We start from the raw sequence: 21,826 nt of genomic DNA, 5'->3' as shown, positions 1-21,826 counted from the left end.
ATGAGATTGTTTTCACCAGGTGCAGAATGCTGTTTTACGCAATAACGACTGAGAAAAAAAACACGATATGAAAAAAGCTTGTTATAACACTGCAGATTTTTATGAGTCAATAAAATAAGCTTTTATTTCTTTTAAAAACTGATTCTTGAACCTCGCTTAAAACACTATTTGCCTATTGAATTAGCAGGGTCTCAATAGGGTTAGTCCGCCGTTGGCTGCGAAATAGCAAAAGAACATTAGCCGTCAGGCGTAAAAAAATTGACTTATTTTGGCCATAAGTCGAATAATAATGTTTCAATTAAAGATTTTTCTTTTTAACGGGATGGAAAGAAATCAGCCAAACGTATAAAACAGCCAAGTCTCAACAGTTAATAGCAAAATCCTTCAAACCGTTAAGACTCGCAAGAAGTATCTTGCTCACCGGTCGTTAATGCGAGATTCCCATCTGTTCATCTGCACGAATGGAAATAATTACCATCTTTCGATCACAAAGATGAAGCTAGTCGTTAAAACTGAGTTATCATTAACTTCGCCGGATGGATCGATTCGGTAAAATGTTTATGCAAGTATGCATAAAATTCTTCCATGTAATTCCCCAAGTCAAAAAACATTTTCTCCGTTTTTGTTAGTCGATTTGCATTTCAACGAGGTTAAACGTCAAACGCAACAGCTTCTTTTAATTACAAAGTGTGACAAGTCTCATCACAAAGAGCGACGATTATTAAAAAGGGTGACAGAACTTTCAGGCGGTTTTATTAATGAACTATTTTTTGGCTTCGGTGATATAATACAGAAAGTTCGAGAATATAAAAATTGTTTTATAAGTTTGTGTCCCAATCCCTTTTCCTGGGCAAAAAGAGGAAGGCTTTTTTCGGCAAGAGTCGAGGGTAGCGTTTTTAACAGGAGCAACACTATTTCATTGCCACAGGAAGGAGCTATACGTGTAGAAAGTGTTTTAAAACGTTATATTAAATCAGTCGAATTAAAGTCATGGAAATAGTAACTTAATGCAGTGAAACGGCGGAAGCGTTATCGAACGAGGAATTTTGTTTTGCGCGGAGGAAACCATATTTGCAATTCCCAGTTGACATGTTGTCATAGTAACCTCGACAAACTCACATGGCTGGTAACTAAGTGGTTGTGCTTCAAGAACCTTTTATGGCATCAGTAATGAAAGATGTTATTTAAGTCAAGACACAACTATCAGGAATAACAAAGACCACTTCGTTTTCAAAACCGAATAATTGTCTAATTGCGGCTAATTATTTTCAAATCGATTGGCATCGTATCGAATCTAGAATACCTTTATAAAGTACGTTGAAATATATCTCTTCCGTTATTTCCATATATCTGTTTACTTATTCATTTCGTTCACTATTAATTGTTCAGAAGTTTTTCGAGTTTAATTCCCTTTGTAATTAAAAACCTGAATAATTAACAATTGGTTCATGCTTTAGCGTGCACTATCGAGTTATGGAGCACGCGGGAAGTTTGGAGAGCACGAAAGAAGCGTAAGAGTTGACCGAGGCGATAGCCGAGTGGAATCTCTAGCTTCTTGAGTGCTCTCCAAACTTCCCACGTGCTCCATAACTCGATAGTGCACAGCTGAAAGCATGAACCAATTGTTTTAGAACATAGCCGGTGGAATTCTGCATCAAATCCGACGCGAAAAACGGACAACAATATCAGTTGAAGCGAATCGTGACGGCGCTGTTTCCGAGTCTGCTTTTCCTTTGTTTTTCTCTCTTTCTGCCTCATTTAAGAGCTCTAGCCCAAGGGAAAAGGTCGAAACATTGTCTTCGTTTTCGGACTAGTAGGCCGAGTTTCTGTTTGTATCCATTATTGTCGCGAAATATATTATTTTTCCCCGCGCTAACAATGGCCGCTCGCGCGAAAAAAAAAGTTCTGGCGAAGTCGGATTTGCTGACGCTATCAGCGTGCACTATCGGGATTTTGAGCACGCTCACGTATAATGAATTTAATTGCGCGACTCTGCTAGCTATGTTCTAAAAGCCATTAAAACGTCTCTCAGCCAAAACAGTGCGAGGATTCGAAAGGGATTCACATCCAAATTAGACGAAATCTTGCTCATACTTACTTCCACAATTTCTTTAGTTTTGTTGCATCCTGTTTTGGACTACTCACGATGATCCAGCTAATGCTTCGTTACCCTTTCAATTAGTAAGTAACAATATTCTTGAGGACATTTTCTTTTAATGACAATCATCTTCATGACTAGCTTTTCACTAAGTTTCTAGTATTACCCTCGAAGTGGTAATGACCTCAAATAACTTGTCAACTTTCAGGATACTTCAACTCGTGGGTATGTATTAGAACGCTTGACAGTTTATAATTCCCGATACCAAATATGGGTTGCACTTGAGTGTAATTTATAGATGTACTCACATACAAAACTTTTCTTTATAATTGATAACAAAGCAAAAAGCTCATCCAGAATACCTTATCGAAGTGTTTGGCATAAATTCCTGCAGGGCTGGGGTTTGTTTTAACAGCAAACCTATGACATGCAGTCGTCGGAGACGAATTCAATGACAGCTGCTAGACTTAGACTAATGGGAAATTTTCCCTTTCATTAATACGTATTCAGTATTTGACGCATCTCAAATTTCATGTGGAAAAGGACTGGTGTACAAGTTAATAAAGTCAAGAACAACCTTTTGTCAAAGTAGAGATAACATTACCTGAGAGGGATTGTACTACTGTATGTATAAAAGAAGCAACAGATAAAAAGGCTTAAATACCATTTTTTTTTTCATTTCATACGTACTGAGATTTATACCATGCAGTGACTATTGTTCGTGTCCCTGATTAGACGAACGATGAGTTTTCTCAGTAGTTCCCTTCCAATCTTTGAAATGCATCTTTCATTTAGAAAAAATCTCATTTTTTAGGAATTAAAAATATCATATCATCGTTGCGATGCATTAAAAGATTCACTCGCTCGCTGTGTTTACTCGATCGTCTTTTTCTGATGTATCGCAACTCGTGAATTGAAATCGTCCGTGTGCACTTTTCAAAGAATAATCTCAATTCATCATCATCTTTATCCAGCAGCAGTAAAATAGTAAGGCCGCAGAGTTTAGTACTAGTCGATCGAACACCAAAATTCCAATCACTAAAAAAGTTTTCAAACATGAGTATGCTTTTCACAAATGGGAAGCATGACTCCAACATTTTGCAGTTGCTTTTGAAATTTGCATTACAAATATGTTATGAAATATAGGTAGCTACAAAAAAGAATAATCATGCTTTCTTTGGCAATGTAATTGCCTGCAATTGCTGATATCTATTATTTAGCTTCCTCTCACGGTTAAAGTTCTCTATTACCACTAATATGTGTAATCGAGAGAAAATGAGGGGACGGAGAAGGAGACTCCTAGTCCAAGCTTTTGGACAAACGCTACTTTTACAAAAGCTACTGATAGCCTATCAGACGGCAGTCTGTATTCTGGAGGTCTATCTGGTCAACTTCGATCCTTACAGTTTTGAGTTGAAGCATTATAATTTCTGAGGCTCTGAGAATCTCCTTCTATGTGTCCTCATTTTCTCTTGGTCCGGTGACATATATTTAGTTTGCTCCTCTGTTATGTTATGTTATAGTCACCTGATCACGACCAATCGAATTGTTACAAAAAGCACACGGTTGATTGTTTCCAGCATTGAACCATCCACTCTCACTCCCACAGGAATAAGGATTGTTTTTGCTACTGCCTCCCCTAGAGTATCCTCTTCCTCCACCTCTTCCACAGAATCTACCAGCGGTGCCGTTGTAACAGGTTTACCCAAACGCTGTCCTCTGTGTAATTCCTTTACCTTTCTCTCCACTCATCTCTAGGTTCCAGTGAGGGGCTTGGTAATTTCTTTGCTGGAGTAAAATCTCTCTCCACCTCCCCCTGAGCGTCTATCACAATGTTCCTCCGTGTAACCAGGTGGACATACACACTTGAACCCCTTGTTTGTGAATCCAATAAAGCAAATTGCATTGTTATGGCAAATGTTGAAGCAGCAATTGTTCTGGTAAAAAATCTGATCAAAACAGCTTTTATTTTTTTCATGGAATAACTTGGAAAACATAGAGCTCAGACTAAGGATAATCGCCCTTGGGATATCAATGGGCACAGTAAAACATGTAAATTATTATGAGTGCTTAAGGTTCTTTGCAACAGACTTTTCAAATGTTCTAATGAACTCCTAAAACATCTCTTGTGAGCTATTGCAGTGATAAGTCGAATGGAAGTTCATTCCATTGCTAGCATTAATCTATCCAGACTCTTTCATTTTACGCTTTCACATTCGCCCAATCCGATCAACTCAAGAACTCGGAAAGAGCGAAGATTTCCACAAGGGCACACAAGTCATCTGTCGACAACTAAATGAAAACATAAAAATGCTTTTTCCTACTTCAGTCCCCCTATACATAAATCCTGCCATTAGTTTTAACTAAACCCTGTGGGTTTTTTGCATGGTCTGGTCCTTTTGGTGCTATATTGATCGAGTTACGTCTGTCCTCTATAGTTCACCGATTTCTACAGTGACTCTATATTTGTATTCCGACGCCCAAAAAATGGCTTTTAAATACACGGCCCACTAATGCATATCCATCTTTTTGTTGCAGAAACTTGAGTCGTCCACAGCTACCTACATATGAGAAAAAGGAAGAATGGGTTTAATTTACGGAGGCCAATTACATCACGAACTCAGTTAGTAACACCAAAGAGGCATGGTTAATAAACTCCAACTGTTTTGCCATGAATCATTTAGAAGTGAAGGGCGAAATTGGTACTAATAATATAATCTGAAATAAGGAGGCCCATAGAAAACCCGATAAGTATGTGTTTAACTCTTAAAAAATGTTCACAGCTTCGCTAATGGAGCCCTTGATAATTAAATGGTTAGGAATTTTTTTTTCCGTTTTACCGGAATGTTTTGCAAAGCTCCCAAATGTTCCAAGTTGACTATTTCTAGAGCTTTGTCTACTTTGTGACTAAAAAAAATACTAGTAAGGACCTTGCAACTCAGAAACGAATGGTCTATCGTGATACTTATGAGATCATATATTTTCACCATCGCTACCTAGCTCAATCCTATGTAAACAAAGGAAATTGTGGAAGGGGAAAATAACAGGCTTCTAATTTTGGGAACCTTACTGCACGGTTTAACCACACTTAACAACAGAAAATAGAATATACTTGCCAAACAAGTCGCTCCTGTAAACATGGTAAAGATGAAACAACAAGAACATACATCAGAAATGCTCATGTGGAGGTGATATCCGCCCTTTGCGAAACGACGCCTGGTTCAACTGTAGGTTGAGGGGTTTTCCTGAACATTTCTTTTTTTTCAGGACAAAATGATACAACTTTGAGGTTTATACACAGCGACAAACATATCATTTTGTTTGCCTCTCTAGGAGAGCAAGAAATTCCTCCACGTCCATCATTTCAACGACCGAACGCAGTTACTTAAAAGAATCTTGAAAGGTCAAAAACACCAGGATGAATTTCCAGAAGTCCAACATTGACGATTTTTTTTTTCATCAATCCAGAGCATACTCTAGTTAAAGGAACAAAGCCATCAGATACTTCTAATGATCTTTGGTAACGAATTCTGAGCACTTTTCATTATTACTTAACATTTAGCCTCATCGAACGAAACGGCATTTGGCTCTTTCTGTGAATTATTAATGACATATTGTGTCGCGTTCCCAATGCCGCAGACACGTGGTGTTGTGCACCGGAGTTCGCCAGTATAAACACAATGATGAACTTTAGACAAGTAACAGCATCAAACTCTTTATTCACTTAAGCTGGCAGTCTTTGTACAGCAGAGGCGGTAAAAGCTATAGAACGGATACATGAAGGTTCGATATAAGGAAAACCGAAAGGCTACGAATAAACGAATAGGGCGAAACTAGAAATGATAAAAATGAGGAATATTACAAGTGTAACTTACATCGGATCTTGACTCCGGAGTAGAGAACTCCTAAACTTCGTTTGGCTTCGAAATGGTTTCGCTACAAAGACTCCTCGCAACTGAACTACGTGCTAATAGAGGGCGAATTTAGTTCTTACACTTTGAAATAAAAATAGAAATGAACAATGCTTTGTGTAGCTAGCCTCGAGCGGATATCCGCTAGTTATGGAATAGAAATAAAAAAAGCGCGCTAACAAATTTAATAGACAGTCATTGAAAGTTTCTTAGTGTCTTTGTGCTAAAAAGGGAAGAGTTACATAAATAAAAGATTAGACGGTTCATATCCGTAAACGTGACACATTGATTAAAACTTCTTAATTACATGCAGTACTTAATGGAAGGGATAAACACGAAATATCTTGCCTCCACTGCTTATATTATGTTTCCCAACTTAATTTTCCTCATAAATCTAAATCGCCTTCAGCATTTTAAGAGTGTGTCTCTGTAAAAGCGGTCCGGTCAATTTTGCTTGAGTCAGATTTCCCTCATTTCTTGTGGGTTGTAAGACATTCATGTGCCTATACTAAAACCACAATCCGTTTAATCGGATCTCTTTATTTTTCAAAGTTTTACGGAAATGAAATTTCACTCGAGCGAAGGCCTGTCGTGACACTTTTCAAGACTTTAATTTGAGACAACTTTGGAGGACAATTCAAAAAAAAAAAACTACGGAACTCAGCAAAAAACAAATACCCCAGCCATGTATATTAATTCTATCTTATCCATCGAGGCGACTTGCGTGAACATCACATTTCAATCAAAGAAACAGGAAGACTTGAATGACACCTTATCGGTTCGCTTAAGTCACACACGCGAAAACCAATAAAATTTAAGTTAAATTTTTGAAAAAGTGAGGCGTTCTTAACTGATCCAACTAACATAGTTAGGAAGTAGATGCCATAGAAAAGGTAACTACAGAAAAAGACTTTGCGGCCCGACCTGTACGAAAACTTTATAACTCCCCGAACTTACCTAATTTTCGGCAATCTCTAAGGTTGGCCGCCATTTTGAGGGACTTAGCAACATGAAGCGTTGCAGACACAAATCGCGCAGGTAGATCTAAAACCGTCAGAAATACATGCGAAAGCGATTCAAATAAACTTTACTTTCTATTCAAGCAGCAAAATGTGAAATTATTCGTAATACTTACCATTCCTACGTTCCCATGCGACCATTTCTTCCAACAATTCAATCACAACTAGTGTTCAAATTCCCCTCGTCAGTCCACCGTAAGGGGCTTATCGTCATAAGATATTTGAAGACATGCTTAAAAAACTTTGGGACTCCCAGTCTAAACCGTGAAGGCATGCTTAGTGGTGCAGACTAATTTTATTTTGTTCACATAACTTTTTCCTTTAAATCAGGACTGGTATTAAGTAATAGAGTTATCGATGTATTTTTAACCGGGGTACCCATATTACTTTTTGCTTGTCTTCTGTGGTATAAAATAAGGTGTCTATTTTACGAGAACCTTTTATTTATGTCCCATTGCACGGAATGAACACTGTACTTGGAATGTTTTTTCTAAGTCATTTCTGCTGTTCCCAAGAATGTATGCAAAATCATTGCTTTATATACAAAGCTGACTCTAAAATACGATTTTCTGCAACAGTAATCAATGTCATTTACGTATGGCGTTAACAAAACTAGCAATGTACAAGTTTTAGTGTTTCCCACTTATAAGCTCGACATAAAATTGTTAAGTGAACCATGTTAGTCCCAGCTCATACCTTTAATCGATCTGACCTTTTATCACTAAACCCTATTCCTTTTTAAATATTCAGCAAGCAACCGTGAGCGATAATCCTACTCTTGTACGTTGGATCAGCCATGATCTAATCGGCCCAAAATAACGAATATAAATATAGAGAGGCAAGACCGATACAACGTCTTCAGGCACCAGAAGAACTTCAGCCTTCTTCAGGCACCTGAAGAAGGCTGGTTTGGCCAGCCGAAATATAGTGCTCCGTCTTAAAACTTATCTACGTTGTATCGGTCTTGCCTCTATATTCCTATTCCATTTTCATTTTCAAATTTATTGTCCATTTTTTTTCATACGACAACGACAAAGAGTTTTATAAGTAAACCTAATGTTTGGTGTATCACGCTTGTATATACAAAAACATGGAAAAGGCCGGCTAAATAAGCTCCTCCCCTCGGCCTGCTCTTAATTTTTGTTTGCTTTCGCCCCATGCCTCTGCACGACTCCCTGTTGGCTAAAATAAATTTGAAAGACTACTGTGCAGGACGCCTTTTCTTTTTCATTTCAGTTACCCTCTGCCATTCTTTATAAGTATGTTTCGTGTTGAGATCTGGAGCAAACTTTCTCCACTAACCTCTGACCTGGGGTCCACGAGGGATCACGAAGTTTATGAGGTGTGGCCTGAATGTCATCAAAACAACCACTGGGCAAATACATGGGACGCAAGTGTTCTCTGTTAAAAACAATACAGGTGTGGTTGGACAACAACGGTGTTTAAGGAGGTTCCGAAAGGTTTTCCGTTCCCGTGGTGTTTATGAAACGATGACAGGTTACAAGAAAAGAGCTTAATCGTGTGCGCAAACTATAATTATCTTTGCAGCTATATTGCTGGGCAAGACGTAAGGTCCACAAACAGACACTCAAATTCTCAGTTATTGTAAATTATCTGAAAAACTAAGTCGGTTACCTACCATTTTAGTTTCTTTGTAGGAAAGCTCTCGAATTTCTTTAACTTCTCAGAAAGTATGAAACAAATTTATCTAGCAGATTTTAAGACTTCTTCCTGCACTTATAATTGTTGCCAACGCGATACGAGTTCGGGAGGTCTAAAGGAACTCGCTCTAACTTTGTATACTCGATACGATTTCACTGATTTCCGCGCAAAGGGAGCAATTCATGAGTGGTCTGTGGTTACGCTCGCTAGTCAAAGAATGAGTTTGTAACCTTCTCACTCAATTAAAGAGACTATGAAATAGTTAAACAGAATACAGTCTGCGAGCAGTTTCTTATTTTTCTTAAATATAGTGAGGTCACGCGTATCCTGTGAGCATAGAGAAGCCGCCAGATTGGTAACTCGTGTGTCGCGTCTTTGCCGCTCCACGCTCTCGTAGTCGAGCAAAGACAAGAAGCTTTACCACTGATGCGATACAAGAGGCTCAATGATTATCTCGATTATCTGAACACATTTATTTACAGTACATGGTAAAGATCTGTTTATAAATATATGAACTGATGCCGATCCTTTTTGGAACGTGAAATGTATTTAAAGAGAAAAAGAATACCCGGAGCAAAACAAAAGTTGTCTAGATCTGCAACACAAAGCATGCTATTGCACAAAGACTGAGAATCGTAATGCATATTATGATGCTTTAATGAATATATTCGAATGTTCCCAAAAATCTTCTGATAATCTGCCCGCACCCACCCCACACCCTCCCCCTCACCACTGAGCCGTACTGTTTTCACTTAGCGACTGATCAGCGGTTCGTTTATTAGGTAAACATGGCAATCGCTTCGTGATCGCCGTACTTGTCGATCAGAAAATAAAACAGCCAGGCTGATATTGCCTCGAAGATGAAGCAGTTGTGTTATGTGATTCGTACTTCACATTCGAGTCAAAGCTTGGGTGACACAGGTTATTTCTTATGGTGGAATCGACGAGGGGAATTCGAACACTGGTTGTAGTGTTTGAATTGTTGGAAGAAATGGTCGCTTGGGAATGTAGGAATGGTAAGTTTAACAAACAATTGCAAATTTTACCACTTGAATTGAAAGAAAAGTTCATTTGAATTGCTTCCGTATGTATTTCAGACGGTTTTAGATCTACCTGCTTGGTTTATATCTGTTACGCTTCATGTTGACAAGTCCTTCAAAACGGCGGCCAAACTCGGAGATTGCCAAAAATCAGGCAAGTTCGTGGAGTTATAAAGTTTTCCCAAAGGTGGTGCCGCAAAGTTTTCTTGTGTAGTTATCTTTTCTATGGCGCGTTCTTGCTAGCTATGATAGTTGGATCAGTTAGGAACGCCTCACTTTTTCAAAAATTTACCTTAAATTTTATTGGTTTTCGCGTGTGACTTAAGCGAACCGATAAGGTGTCATTCAAGTCTTCCTGTTTCTTTGATTGAAATGTGATGTTCACGAAAGTCGCCTCGATGGATAAGATAGAATTAATATACATGGCTGTGGTATTTGTTTTTTGCTGAGTTCCGTAGTTTTTTTTTAAAATGTCCTCCACGTTGTCTCAAATTAAAGTCTTGAAAAGTGTCACGACAGGCCTTCGCTCGAGTGAAATTTCATTCCCGTAAAACTTTGAAAACTAAGGAGATACGATCATACGGATTGTGGTTTTATTATAGGCACATGAATGTCTTATAACACAAAAGAAATGAGGGAAATCTGTGTCTCAAGCAAAATCGACCGGACCGCTTTTACAGAGACACTCTCTTAACAACTTGCGCTTTCAGTGCGGCAACCAAACCCGCCAAACCGTGCCGGTTTAGGTTAGGCTGATGTTGTTTTCTTTGAGTTCCAAGTCCACCGTACCTTAGAATTTTTCTTGCTGTAGATTTACACCATGCGAGTGATCATGTGTTGAGGAACGTTCTCCAAAGGGGCTTTTTCAGGATGTTGAAGAGAGCTCCTTTATTTCCTCAGATACGAATATCCTTAAGTTTTTAACTTTAGTAGTCAAAGGAAGCTATTCTTTGAGTTTATTAATATTTTTTTATATCGCAAGGAACATTTTAACATTGCGTTAGGGTTGGACCTTACAATCTGAAGTCGAACGCAATGACCAGTGGACCAACGCTTCTGCCGCCGAAACTTGACACTCAACAAACAACAAAGAAAAGTAAGAAGAAGCGTCCCTTAAAAATCAATGAGATGTTTGTTTAACTAAAATATAGGAATGTAAAATGAAGTCACCGTAGTTTGCAACTGTGAAGGTGTTAAGCCAGCCTCTATAAAGAAACTGTAACAGAACGATAGAAGAGGAGAGCAATAGACAGTAGTGAGACTTCATCTTCCGTTTCTCCTCAGGAAAGGTTTTCAGTCTTCCTCCCACGATAATTTATTTTGTTATAGGACTTTCAACGAATTTCAGTCACCTATCTCTTGCAATGGTTGGTTCTTATTAAGCAAAATTTTGATAGCACTTTTCAGTGCGTGTCAAGAATATAATAGAATTACCTGAGTTTTGGTTTATTTTGCCATTTGATTGGTTTAGAAAAATTTGCATCCCCTTCTCGACCAATCAGAATCAAAACGTAAACCGAACACGACTGGCTCTTTCGCGTTTTCCCGCGCTTTAAGCAGTGTAATTGTTTAATCTCTGAGTTCTTATTGGTTCCTTGTAATAACAGCTGCACCTAAAAAAAAAAAAATAAGAAATTACCCTCCAGGAGTTTCTCTATGTCAAGGTTTATAAAGTTCAAAAGCAATTTTTTTTTTTTTTTTTAAATATTTGGTAACTTGTCTCTCGTTCTATGACAGAAACAATTTTACCAAGACAACGATAAAAATAGAACAAAAACTAGGAAGAAATAGAATAGAGAAATCTGGAGCTACTCAAAAAGGTTTTTCGTCCTCATATTAATTCAATTATTGCTATTGTCTTAACAATAGCCATCTTATGTGAGTCGATTGCTAGTTTTCAGTGAGAGCCTCGTGTGTTAAAAGTAAGCCTTGCACTATGTTTTCTGATGGGAGTCAAAACAACTCCGCAGTTTCAATAACTGACTCCTTCGTGTACACAATAGATTACATGTTTTGTGTCGTCTCACTCCCTATGCATAAAGAAGTCGAAACCGTCATTTTCACCTAGTTGAGGTATGCGGTATGCTGAATGATTACCCAATCTAAGCATTAGACTTCGGCAATAAACAGAGGGAATTTTACGCATTGCGAATCAATGGCCTAAATCAGAAACACTTACCCGTGTTTCATCGTGTGGTTCTTCTCAACTTTTCCCACACTTCCAATAATAAAAAAGGAAGAAAATTAAAACAAAAAAAAAAAAATTTTCGCAAACATTTATTCTGCAGGACGGGTGTAGTGGAAGCTTTGTGAAATTCCTGTCGAATTGTGGAATTAGCATTTGATTCATGCTTAGCGTGCGCATGTCGAGATATGAATGCACGCGGGAAGTTTGGAGAGTAAGAGAGAAGCGTTAAAGTTGCCTGAGGCGCAACTGAAAGCAACTTTATCCTTTTGAGTGCTCTCCAAATCTCAAAAGTGTACCCAGAACTTGATATACGGCACAGTTCAAAGCATGTACTCATTCTACTACAACATAGAGGACAACACTTGAGCACGAAAAAGCGGGTTCTATTACAATCGTGTCAGACTAATTTAAACACGAAGGCGCGCTATAAAAGGAGCCTTAGGTCCCACTGGACCATTTGTCAATCAACCGTCGTGTGATGCAGAACTCTTAGAGTTAAATCAGCTTGAGCTACAGCTACTCCAAAGCAATGAACAGCGGGCGCATTCCTCAAAATTGTTTTATGTCTTCCTCCCAATACAAGAATTTTTGAGATTTGTATTTCCTTTCTCCAGTGGAAACTGTCTTTATTTGTGGCGGTAAATTTGAGATCGAATTAGGTGGTTCGCACGTTACCTCATGCCACCATGCTGGTGGAGGTAAACAATAGATATCTCATTAGCTCCTTTTGTTCGTCTACCAGCATTTAAATTTGACCCGCACACGTCAACGGTGAGTGACAAATGAGCCTAGGTCTTCCTAGGGAAGACTTCCTTATATAGCGCGCCTTCGTGTTTAATAAAAACCGTAACTGAAAAAAGGCAAAAACGACCAAGCAATATTCCTCAAATTAAACTAAAAGAAATTGCTAAATCTACTGCCTGGCAGCGAAACACGTTTAAATTTCTTGGATGTACGAGAACCGCGTAGGAGACTGATGAAATTCACGGCCAGTAAACTGCCCAGCTGTGTCGAAAATTCTGAAAAATGTATGATTAAAACTTGCCGAGTCTCCAGCTTCTCGCTTTGCTTCTTGAAACATTTTAGAAGATCAAAATGTAAGTAAATCTTTTTCTATTTAACTTCTGGCCAGCTGTGGTCAGTATTTAACAAAGTAAGCACTTGATCAATAGAAAACCTACGAAATTAAGCACAAACAAGAACAAAAATTTTCAAACAAATATATTTTGTGAAAAAAAAAAAAAAAAAAAAACAACTAGCTCGAGAAAACAACACAACTACTACTTTAACGTTATTTGTTTATGGATAAGGATGGGCAGAAGGTTTATTCCTAAATAATTATATTAATTTTTTTTCCTTTTTACTCGAGGTAAAATACTAGGGGTCTTATCAGACAGTGGGGAACTTACTTGTAAGATTGGTTGCTGCACCCTTAGGGTGCGGTGACCCCCTGCACATGTACTGATAAGAAGTCACAACATCTACGATCTCAAAACGGCCGGAAGCTGGACAACGCGTTGTTAGAAATAAAAACTAGTTTCTGCCTAGCACCACACCAAGCAAGGGTGGCAAAGAATCTGGATGGAATTTAGAATTTAGATGATGCTATGCAATAAGTCTACTAATAATGGCAACAATAGTTATTTTGGAAACATCACGATGCATTGCAGAACGATTTTTTGTGACCTACATGTCACAATTGATTTCAGCATATGATGAGAGACACTAATCGCTGTAAAGCCCGTGAGTCACAATACTACTATAATTATCATAGCTATAATTATAAAAGCTAAATCATATGTGCATTTTGATTGCATCTTACAAGTGATCTATTGGAGGGCAGCTGCATAGAGGACGTCACCATTAAGAATATTTTGCTATTTCACCATACGTGTATAAAACAAATAGATCTCGTTGCCATGGATCACGGATGACGTCAAATGTGGTAAGAACATTTAATTTAGTGATACACTAGGATGCACCGCGTGTACCAAACGTTTGTTGTACGATTCGATAAGTTCACATGAGGTGATAAGTGCCGCTGACGTGGATCGAGGGCACAGTTTCCCACGCCATGTACGTTCGTATCTTTTTTAAAGAAGCAATAAGTCCAATAACTTCGAATCGTTAGAGAGATGAATGTAAATCACTGTAGTTGTTATTAGGTTACAAAGAATCTAGACGCATACGAGTTATCGTATTTATTTAAGCTTAGCTGGCCCCAACGATTGTTCCAACCACATTTTGATGCTATCTAAGATCTGTTACTGAAAAGACACGGCAACACGGAATCTATTAATCGATAGCTACACATTTAGCATGGATGCACCACCAGCTTGTTGGCTTTGTCCAACACTGTCCATCAAGGGATCAACTTTAAACTAAAGGTGAATGGAGGACAAAATATTTATTAGTATTACTGACAGAAAAACTTGGATAGCTTCTCAATATACATGATTATAATAAGACGCTATCATCATCATCATCATCACTATTATTCTTATTATCATAATTATTATTATATAGTAGTAGTAGTAGATTTCTAATACAGAATTATTACATTATAAATGATAAAAACAGCCTTAAAAAATCACCTGCTGATTGATGAGCTGCATGTTTTTAATGAATGATTGATGTCTTATAATCACTTTGAAATCATGTATACTTCCATAGCTCTTAATTTCATGAGTGTGAGTTATGTTTGAAAATATTACTACTAACCATCCTGCATTGACTGATGAGATTAATGCCTATCATATGTATTGATACCTATCTGATGACAATTTAAATGAAACAAATTCTATCAGATCCATTCACAAAATTAGCTTCGCACAACTAGCTCAGTTTGTAGCAGCTCCCAAAGCCTGAGTTTTTTTTTTTTTTTCAGGCTGTTCTTAGTATTTCTCTTCTGCAATGGTTAAAATTTCAGATCATGCACCTGTTTTGATCATTTCTTTATTTGATCTATGTATCAATACCTTTATCAATAAATTATCAAGTGTGCAACTTACATCCGCATTGTTGTCAGTTGGCTTGTGATCATTGACAAAGCAAAGGGCAGCAGACCATAATGCTGCAATCAGTTCCAGAAAAGTAAATGCAAAGATGGAGCCCACCAAGGCATGCTCCTCTTCAAAACGCGAATCAACAACAAGAGGCGCTTTAACTACAACGGCATCCTTGTTATCATAGTTGCTGAGGGAGTAATAAGGAAATGACCTATGGCCTGCCGCAGCCAATTCTTGCCCGTAACTAAACATAATCATGCTTGAGAGTATACCACACGTCAGGGAGAAACCCATCAATGTCATGACCTAAAATAATAAAAAGGGAGTTTGCAATTTAAGCTTAAACTTTTGAGCAGTGTGAGTTTTCCACCCACTAGATGTTGAGGAATTCCATGGCAACCACAATAAATTAAGCATACATCTTAGCCCAGTTATTAGAAAGTCTATTAACACTAACCCAAGGTTTAATTTTAATCCTAGTTTCTATAATCCTTTAGCCAAAAACCTTTTAGGATTTTTTTTTCACTCTTTTTGTTCAATATTTTGTCATTTTGTCAAGTTCTAGACTAACGTAATTATATTGAATATCATTTTTATGGCTTTTTAGATGAGAAATCAGACTTTACACAAACCCTTGGTCATCTAATAAGCTAGCTTTAAACATTGCAGCAATGAACAACTACTGTAAGCCCACAACTGAAGTTAAAGAATCTCTGGCTAACCATTTAGATAGCAGATACAAACATCAAATTAAACGACCATTTAAAACAAGTTATAACTGTGAAACAATGACTAACTGTTGCGGAAGTTTATCATGGTAAAGCAAATATCAAGTTCAAAATGAGAACCCAAGATTACACTGTACTAAAGATTCAACCAATGAAAATGGCATACACAAAGAACAAAATGAACACTACTGACAATACTTAATGTTGAGGAACTTGATCAATTGGCAACCACAACAAATGGCATACATCAGAACAAAATGATCAACTAAGTTTACACTTAATGAAAGATGAAAAATATTGAGGTAACCACTTATTATAACCCGAATGAATAAAGGCTGATAGTTTCTAAAGAAACTGTTTGGGGCTGCGTCGGTGGGGGTAACGAAATAATTTGAATATATGAACAAAGTTGAAATGGTAAATTGGCCACGGTTACGATTATAAAAGCTGACGTTTTGAGCGTTAGCCCTTCTTTGTCACAATAAATGGCATATAATAAGAATAAAAGGATCAGCTAAGTTTACACTTGATAAAAGATAAAAAAATATTGAGGTAACCTCTTATTATAACCCTTTCACTTCTAAGACCTCAGTAGTTATTCTCCCTACTGTCTGTGATGTGATTCTTATGATGTTCCTCTAGACAGGACTTCTGATAGCATGCAATAAAAAAGGTAAGTTGTGTGATTTTTTCAGAAAATTGTGTGATAAAAATTGGTGATTATGTGATTTTTTATGCAAATTGTGCATTTTTTTTGAGCTATTCTAAGCTTGTTTTAAATATTAGGTTTTAAAGATAAAAAAAAAACACCTTTTTACACCCTTTTAAAGACATGAAAGCCAGTTTCTACATCTTCTTCCTGAACTTGTGCAGATATTTTGCAACTTAAACCATTTTTACTGTGTATGCCATAAGTTCTGGGTCAGGTTACCCGATCATTTAGTTATGCCTAATGTATGTGGATCAAGAGTGAGTAAATAATCTTAAAACAACATGTTGATGGAAAATTTGTTTTGAATGTAAATCCTGTTGAAATAACAAATAAGAGATTTTTTTTTAAGATTAAGAGTTCATTTATCATATAACTTGTGAAACTTCTGCAAGCTTTGATAAATTTTGCGATTTTCATGAATTATGTGATCTGATGAAAGTTGAGGTCGCTTGTGTGAAATCATACCATCGCACTGATAATTTTTTTTTAATTCATCACTTGTGTTCTTTATATTGTATTAGCAATGTAAGGAGAAACTCTTTCTTGGTCACTGATGGGAGTGAAAGAGTTCACTGGCAAACACATGGCACCAAGTGAACCTTGAAGACCTGTTTACTCTTTAGTAAACATTGATGAATTCTATACTCTTGGTAAGCACATTATGATGCATACATCAGGTTCAAAATTAATAGAAACTAAAATGCAAGTTTACACTTACTAAGTATTGAGGAATAGTTACATTTCCTGGTGACTTCTGCACTTTTTTCAAAGTAATAAAAACACCAAATGAACCAGTAAAAGCAACCTACAGATTAAAAAAAGAAAAAAATCAGCCATAAAATTCACAAATTTTGTAGTTTTAATTATTATATAGTTATTCGTAAGCTTCTAAAGTATACTTTTAAAGTAAACTGTTTACAATTGAAGAAGATAATTACAACAGAACTCATCCTTAAAGAACTTATTATCATGATATTGTTTGCCTGTTCAAACAGCAGAAAATCCGCAGAAAACTAAAATATTTTCATCTTTTAACCCAATCAACTCCCAAGATCTGATTATGAATTCCCCCCTCTAGCTGCTACACATTTCCTTGTAAATTGCTTATGAGAATTTGGTGTTCAATCAAGGTAACTAATTTTACCTGATAACTTTGAGTATTCTCATTACCTGTTTGCTGGATCATGTATGGATATTATAGGGAGAAGTTACAGATTAATCACTTCTGGGAGTGAAAGGTTTAACCCTTTACACCCTAACATCAGCATGCATATTCTCCATACTGTTCTCTATACATTTTCCAAGGCACTGAAAAGGAGAATTTTTTTAACAATCAAGAGCCTCTTGAGTCTTGAGTTGGTGATAATAATTTCCTTTATTGATATGACCTTCATGTTTGATTCAGGTGTGATATTGTAAGGAGAAATTAGATGTTAGTCACTCTTAGAGGTCAATGAGTTGACGCCTGCCGAGGAACATCTTTTGTTAAAAACTGGAGATATTTCAACAGTGACTACCAATCAGTCTTAAATACCTTGCTCTTTACAAGGAAATATGGGTAACAAAATGGAGAAGGGGGAGATGCTGATCTGTACAGTTTCAAGCACAGATGTTAGAAAAATTCCCACCTCATGTCGATTAAAAGAAAACTTCAAATCTGTGTAGATAATGATGTAAAATATTTCAAGAGCTTATTAGCATGTCTCATACTGGTTCACAAATAAATGAATCAAACCCATCCTTCTACAGAATTCATGAATTTTGAATTAGCAGTATAATTTTGCTTCCCTCAGGGACTGTCAAAGTGTGCTGGAGGAGATACCGTATTTATTCGCCCATAAGCCGATCTCGGCTATAAGCCGAGACCCTAAACTTCTTCATGTCAGCAGCTGTTGCATTGAAATAAAAGATAAACACAAAACATTCGGCTATAAGCCGAGACCTAATAATTGCACAGTACTCCACGCGTGTCGTTAACTGAGATGAATTAACATAAACCGAAAACAAAAGGAGCTTCCCTCTCGGGAAACATGTAACCAAAAAGTAAGTTATTTACTCAGTTGTTATTGGTCGATTAATTGAAAGTAACAACAAATCACAGATAAGTTGAATTTAATGTGTAAATAAATAGAACCATGCGTGACATAACAAAACATTCACCTGAGTTCAGAATCCTGTCTCAAGCAATCGCTCTCTTTCAAAGTTATCGTAATCGATCATCATGCCGAAAGTTCGTCGTTCTTCATACAACTTAGCGTTCAAACTAAAAGTCGTTGCTGAAGCAGAGGCCGTCGAGAACAACTCCGACATCGCTAGAGATTACGGAATCAGTGAATCGATGGTGCGTCGCTGGCGAAAAGATCAAGCGAACCTGTTTTATGGTGAGCTTAAAATGTCAGCAAAGCGAAAGACGATGGGCTGTTTTTCGCCAAAGTATCCTGAATTGGATCAAACACTGCTGGACTGGTTTTCAGAGCAGGGGAGTCAAGGTAAGTCTTTCGCTTCTTTAAAACAATGAAAAGCTTCGATCAACTGATATCTGTCAGATCGTGTTGCAATGTCTACACAAACCGTGGGAATGACCGCTTCTGATTGGCCAGTTTTTCATGTCGTCAAAACAAGTCAAACAATTGATCTCTGTTATCTTTTACAGGAATTGCTGTAAGCGGATTAATTCTACGGCTAAAAGCGAAGGAGTTGAGCAGTGATCCAGACTTCAGAGCCTCACTGGGTTGCTACCAGAGATGGAAAAAGCGCCATTCCATCAGCCTTCGCACTAGGACAACCCTGGCCCAGCGACTCCCACAAGATCTGGAAGAAAAGATCATCCAGTTCCATCGGTTCGTGATCGCACTTCGGCAGCGGTATGGCCATTCGCTCTCTAGGCTGTTCAAATATATGTATGAAACTCCTATGCGAATCGAGCTTCCGTCGAGCAGAACCAACAATGATTTACATGTACCTACCTTTGGTGATCTCGGAAATTTGTGTTTGTTGATAATCGCTCGGCTTGCAGTCGAATAAACATTGAATTTCGAATCTTGTTAAACACCCGTAAATATTTTTTGGCGAAAATACTCGGCTATAAGCCGAACCCCCTTCCTTGGCGAGAATTTACCTGTTCTCAGTTGAATTTGTTGGAAAAATCGCTCGGCTTATAGGCGAATAAATACGGTAGCTACCCAGTACACCAAGCAGGGCATAGGTCATGTGACAACTACATTCCATGTTGCATTAGGGGCCGACCATTTAACTTTTGAGGGGGGTGGGTGATTTCTGGTCATCAAAAAAATTTTTTCTAGCAATCTGCTGGGCAGGATATTTTTTTTCCATTCTAAGTGTTCTGCAGGATATTTTTTCCCTCAAAATAAAGGGTGATGTGTGTACAATCGTATACAAAATGTATTTACATTTACATTGTGGTTGATTGCAGCAATAGTTCCAATATAGCCATGTTTTCAGAAAGTCATTCTTTACAATAATTTTATATTACATCAAATAAAGTGATACACCACAGGCAGATGTGAAAATGTTTAGTTTCTTAATTTAAAAAAAAGCCAAAAATAGCAGAAAGCTGTTTAGAAATGCTCATAGCATGGTAGATGCTGAAAATTACTGCTGAAGATAGCTAATAATGCATTGCATGTATGAAGCAATAATTTTTCAGCATCATCAAAAGGAGCAATGGTTGCAGTTTTGCTGTGATTTTGTAAAAGCCCCCTGGAGTGATGAAACAGCTTTGCAACAATTTTTTTCTTTCTTACAGCAATGCAAGAATTTTTTTTTGTTACTTTTGGGCTGCATGCAATTTTTTTCTTCCAACAAGAGCTTGCAGGAAATTTTTTTTTCAAAATCACCTACCCCCTCATCAAGAGTTAAAATTAATGGTCGGCCCCTTAAAGGATCTAATTCCGTTCCATTATCCATATACTACACTGATAAAAACCACACGGAAGGGAATGGGGCGCTACCAGTTCATAACAGTCATGAAGAAGCGAATCATACCAAAATTCAGCGAAAAATTAGCCTATAAAAAGTCCAATTTACTAACTAAAACAAACGAACAATATAGGTCGCCTGTCTTCAAAGTAAGAGGTCTCTTTGGTTAACAACTTGGGTTATAAACATAACAATTTCATGCAGGATACATCTTGGTGATCTAAATGTATATCTTCCACAATGTTATATTTGCATCTACCCCTAGGTAGTCCTACCAGAATATCTACAATCGAATCAATCGCATCTCGAATTCTTTCAGTATAGTTAGAAAATAATGAGAAGAGAACCTATTATTAGCTTTGATTTTACGCTTTATTACATCCATTTTGAAATCACTGGTGGTCCCTGTAACTTGACTGGCGCTAATTGGTGCGATTTATTCACAAATCGCACCATTTTTGTGCTCTAAATGGCATCATTTTACGCTTGACTGAGATTTTGACACAAGACGTCAAAGACTTTCTGTTTTGCAAGCAAAATAACAGGTGAAAGCATTTCTGGTTCTGCTTCTTATTTAAAAACCGGCTCAATACTGCATCAATAAAAATATTTGAATTGACCAAGCCCTGTATTTGGGCGATTTCCAAATGGATGTAAATTGGTAATTAAACCTCGTGTCGGGCAGTTTTGGTCTGAAATCATACTTGTGATTTCAAATGAGCGCTCGTTCGATTTTGAAATCACGCGTATGATTTCGGCCCAAATTGCACTCCACTCCGTTCAATAACCATTATTTATGAAATTAAATAATACACAAACTATTTTATCAGGGGAGAAACCTAGCAACATTTTCCTCGAAGAAAATCCACCGATGTACTTCGAGCTAAACAAATTAATTACAAATTTGTTTACAATGTTCTTACCAACACTCCGGTCCAAATGGGCATACCCAGTCCACTGAATCTCCATTTTACCCGCGCAACTTCAACAATTCCAAGCACTATCAGCCACAAAGCTAACCAGCATTGGATCACAGACAAAGCACGAAGAATCTTTATCCTAACTGTGAGAGGCATTTTCTTCGATCGATCAATACTTCGAGGGCGAACGGGTAGAAGCCAGCGCACTGAGAAGTCACGAACTCCTATGTTTTGCTTTGGACTGATGAACCAACCGCTGACCTCGTTACATTAGAGGGGTAGGGTCAGATAAATCATGCTCCACTGACTTTTGAGCGTCACCCTGGGTCCCTAAAAACATACCACTATGCCAAAAGTATGCTCAAAAATGTTGCATGAATCCAAAATCTTAGATTGTATAAGTCCCAAATACCGGACTTATATTATTGTGATTCAATAATTGAGGAATATCAGCGCAGCATATCTACAGAAAGGGCTTTTGAATCACTCATGTCACAAAATTACTCTTCATTTATTCTGACAATAGAATGTAAACAGTGCCAGTATCTATTGTACTGACAATGGGAGTTATAAGATATTTGATCCTCATACAAGAGACGAA

The 21,826-nt window shown here is 37.5% G+C and overlaps 1 protein-coding gene across 1 annotated transcript; it reads right to left on the bottom strand.

Moving 5' to 3' along the window:
• Positions 1 to 12,280: 12,280 nt before the first annotated feature.
• Positions 12,281 to 21,518, bottom strand: LOC148737252 (uncharacterized). Its single transcript, XM_088749081.1, has 4 exons — positions 21,229 to 21,518; positions 17,085 to 17,171; positions 14,930 to 15,232; positions 12,281 to 14,299 (listed from the first exon to the last, which is right to left on the bottom strand). Exons 1-4 carry the CDS (start codon positions 21,379 to 21,381, stop codon positions 14,225 to 14,227), a joined length of 618 nt encoding a protein of 205 aa, XP_088605207.1. The 5' UTR covers positions 21,382 to 21,518; the 3' UTR covers positions 12,281 to 14,224.
• Positions 21,519 to 21,826: the final 308 nt, after the last annotated feature.

The sequence above is a fragment of the Stylophora pistillata genome, chromosome 2 (assembly GCF_964205215.1).
Source record: "Stylophora pistillata chromosome 2, jaStyPist1.2, whole genome shotgun sequence".
Classification (NCBI taxonomy): Eukaryota; Metazoa; Cnidaria; class Anthozoa; order Scleractinia; family Pocilloporidae; genus Stylophora; species Stylophora pistillata.
This window is presented reverse-complemented; position numbering and strand designations above follow the sequence as displayed.

Bases quoted from the DNA above. Each gene is read 5' to 3' on its own strand.
- LOC148737252 (XM_088749081.1), bottom strand. From the start codon at position 21,381: ATGCCTCTCACAGTTAGGATAAAGATTCTTCGTGCTTTGTCTGTGATC. The intron at 15,233-17,084 runs GTAAGTGTAAAC...TTATTATTTTAG, and splicing joins TAACTATTCCTCAATACTTA to GTCATGACATTGATGGGTTT. The intron at 14,300-14,929 runs GTAAGTTGCACA...ATTCACCTTTAG, and splicing joins CAACTGACAACAATGCGGAT to TTTAAAGTTGATCCCTTGAT.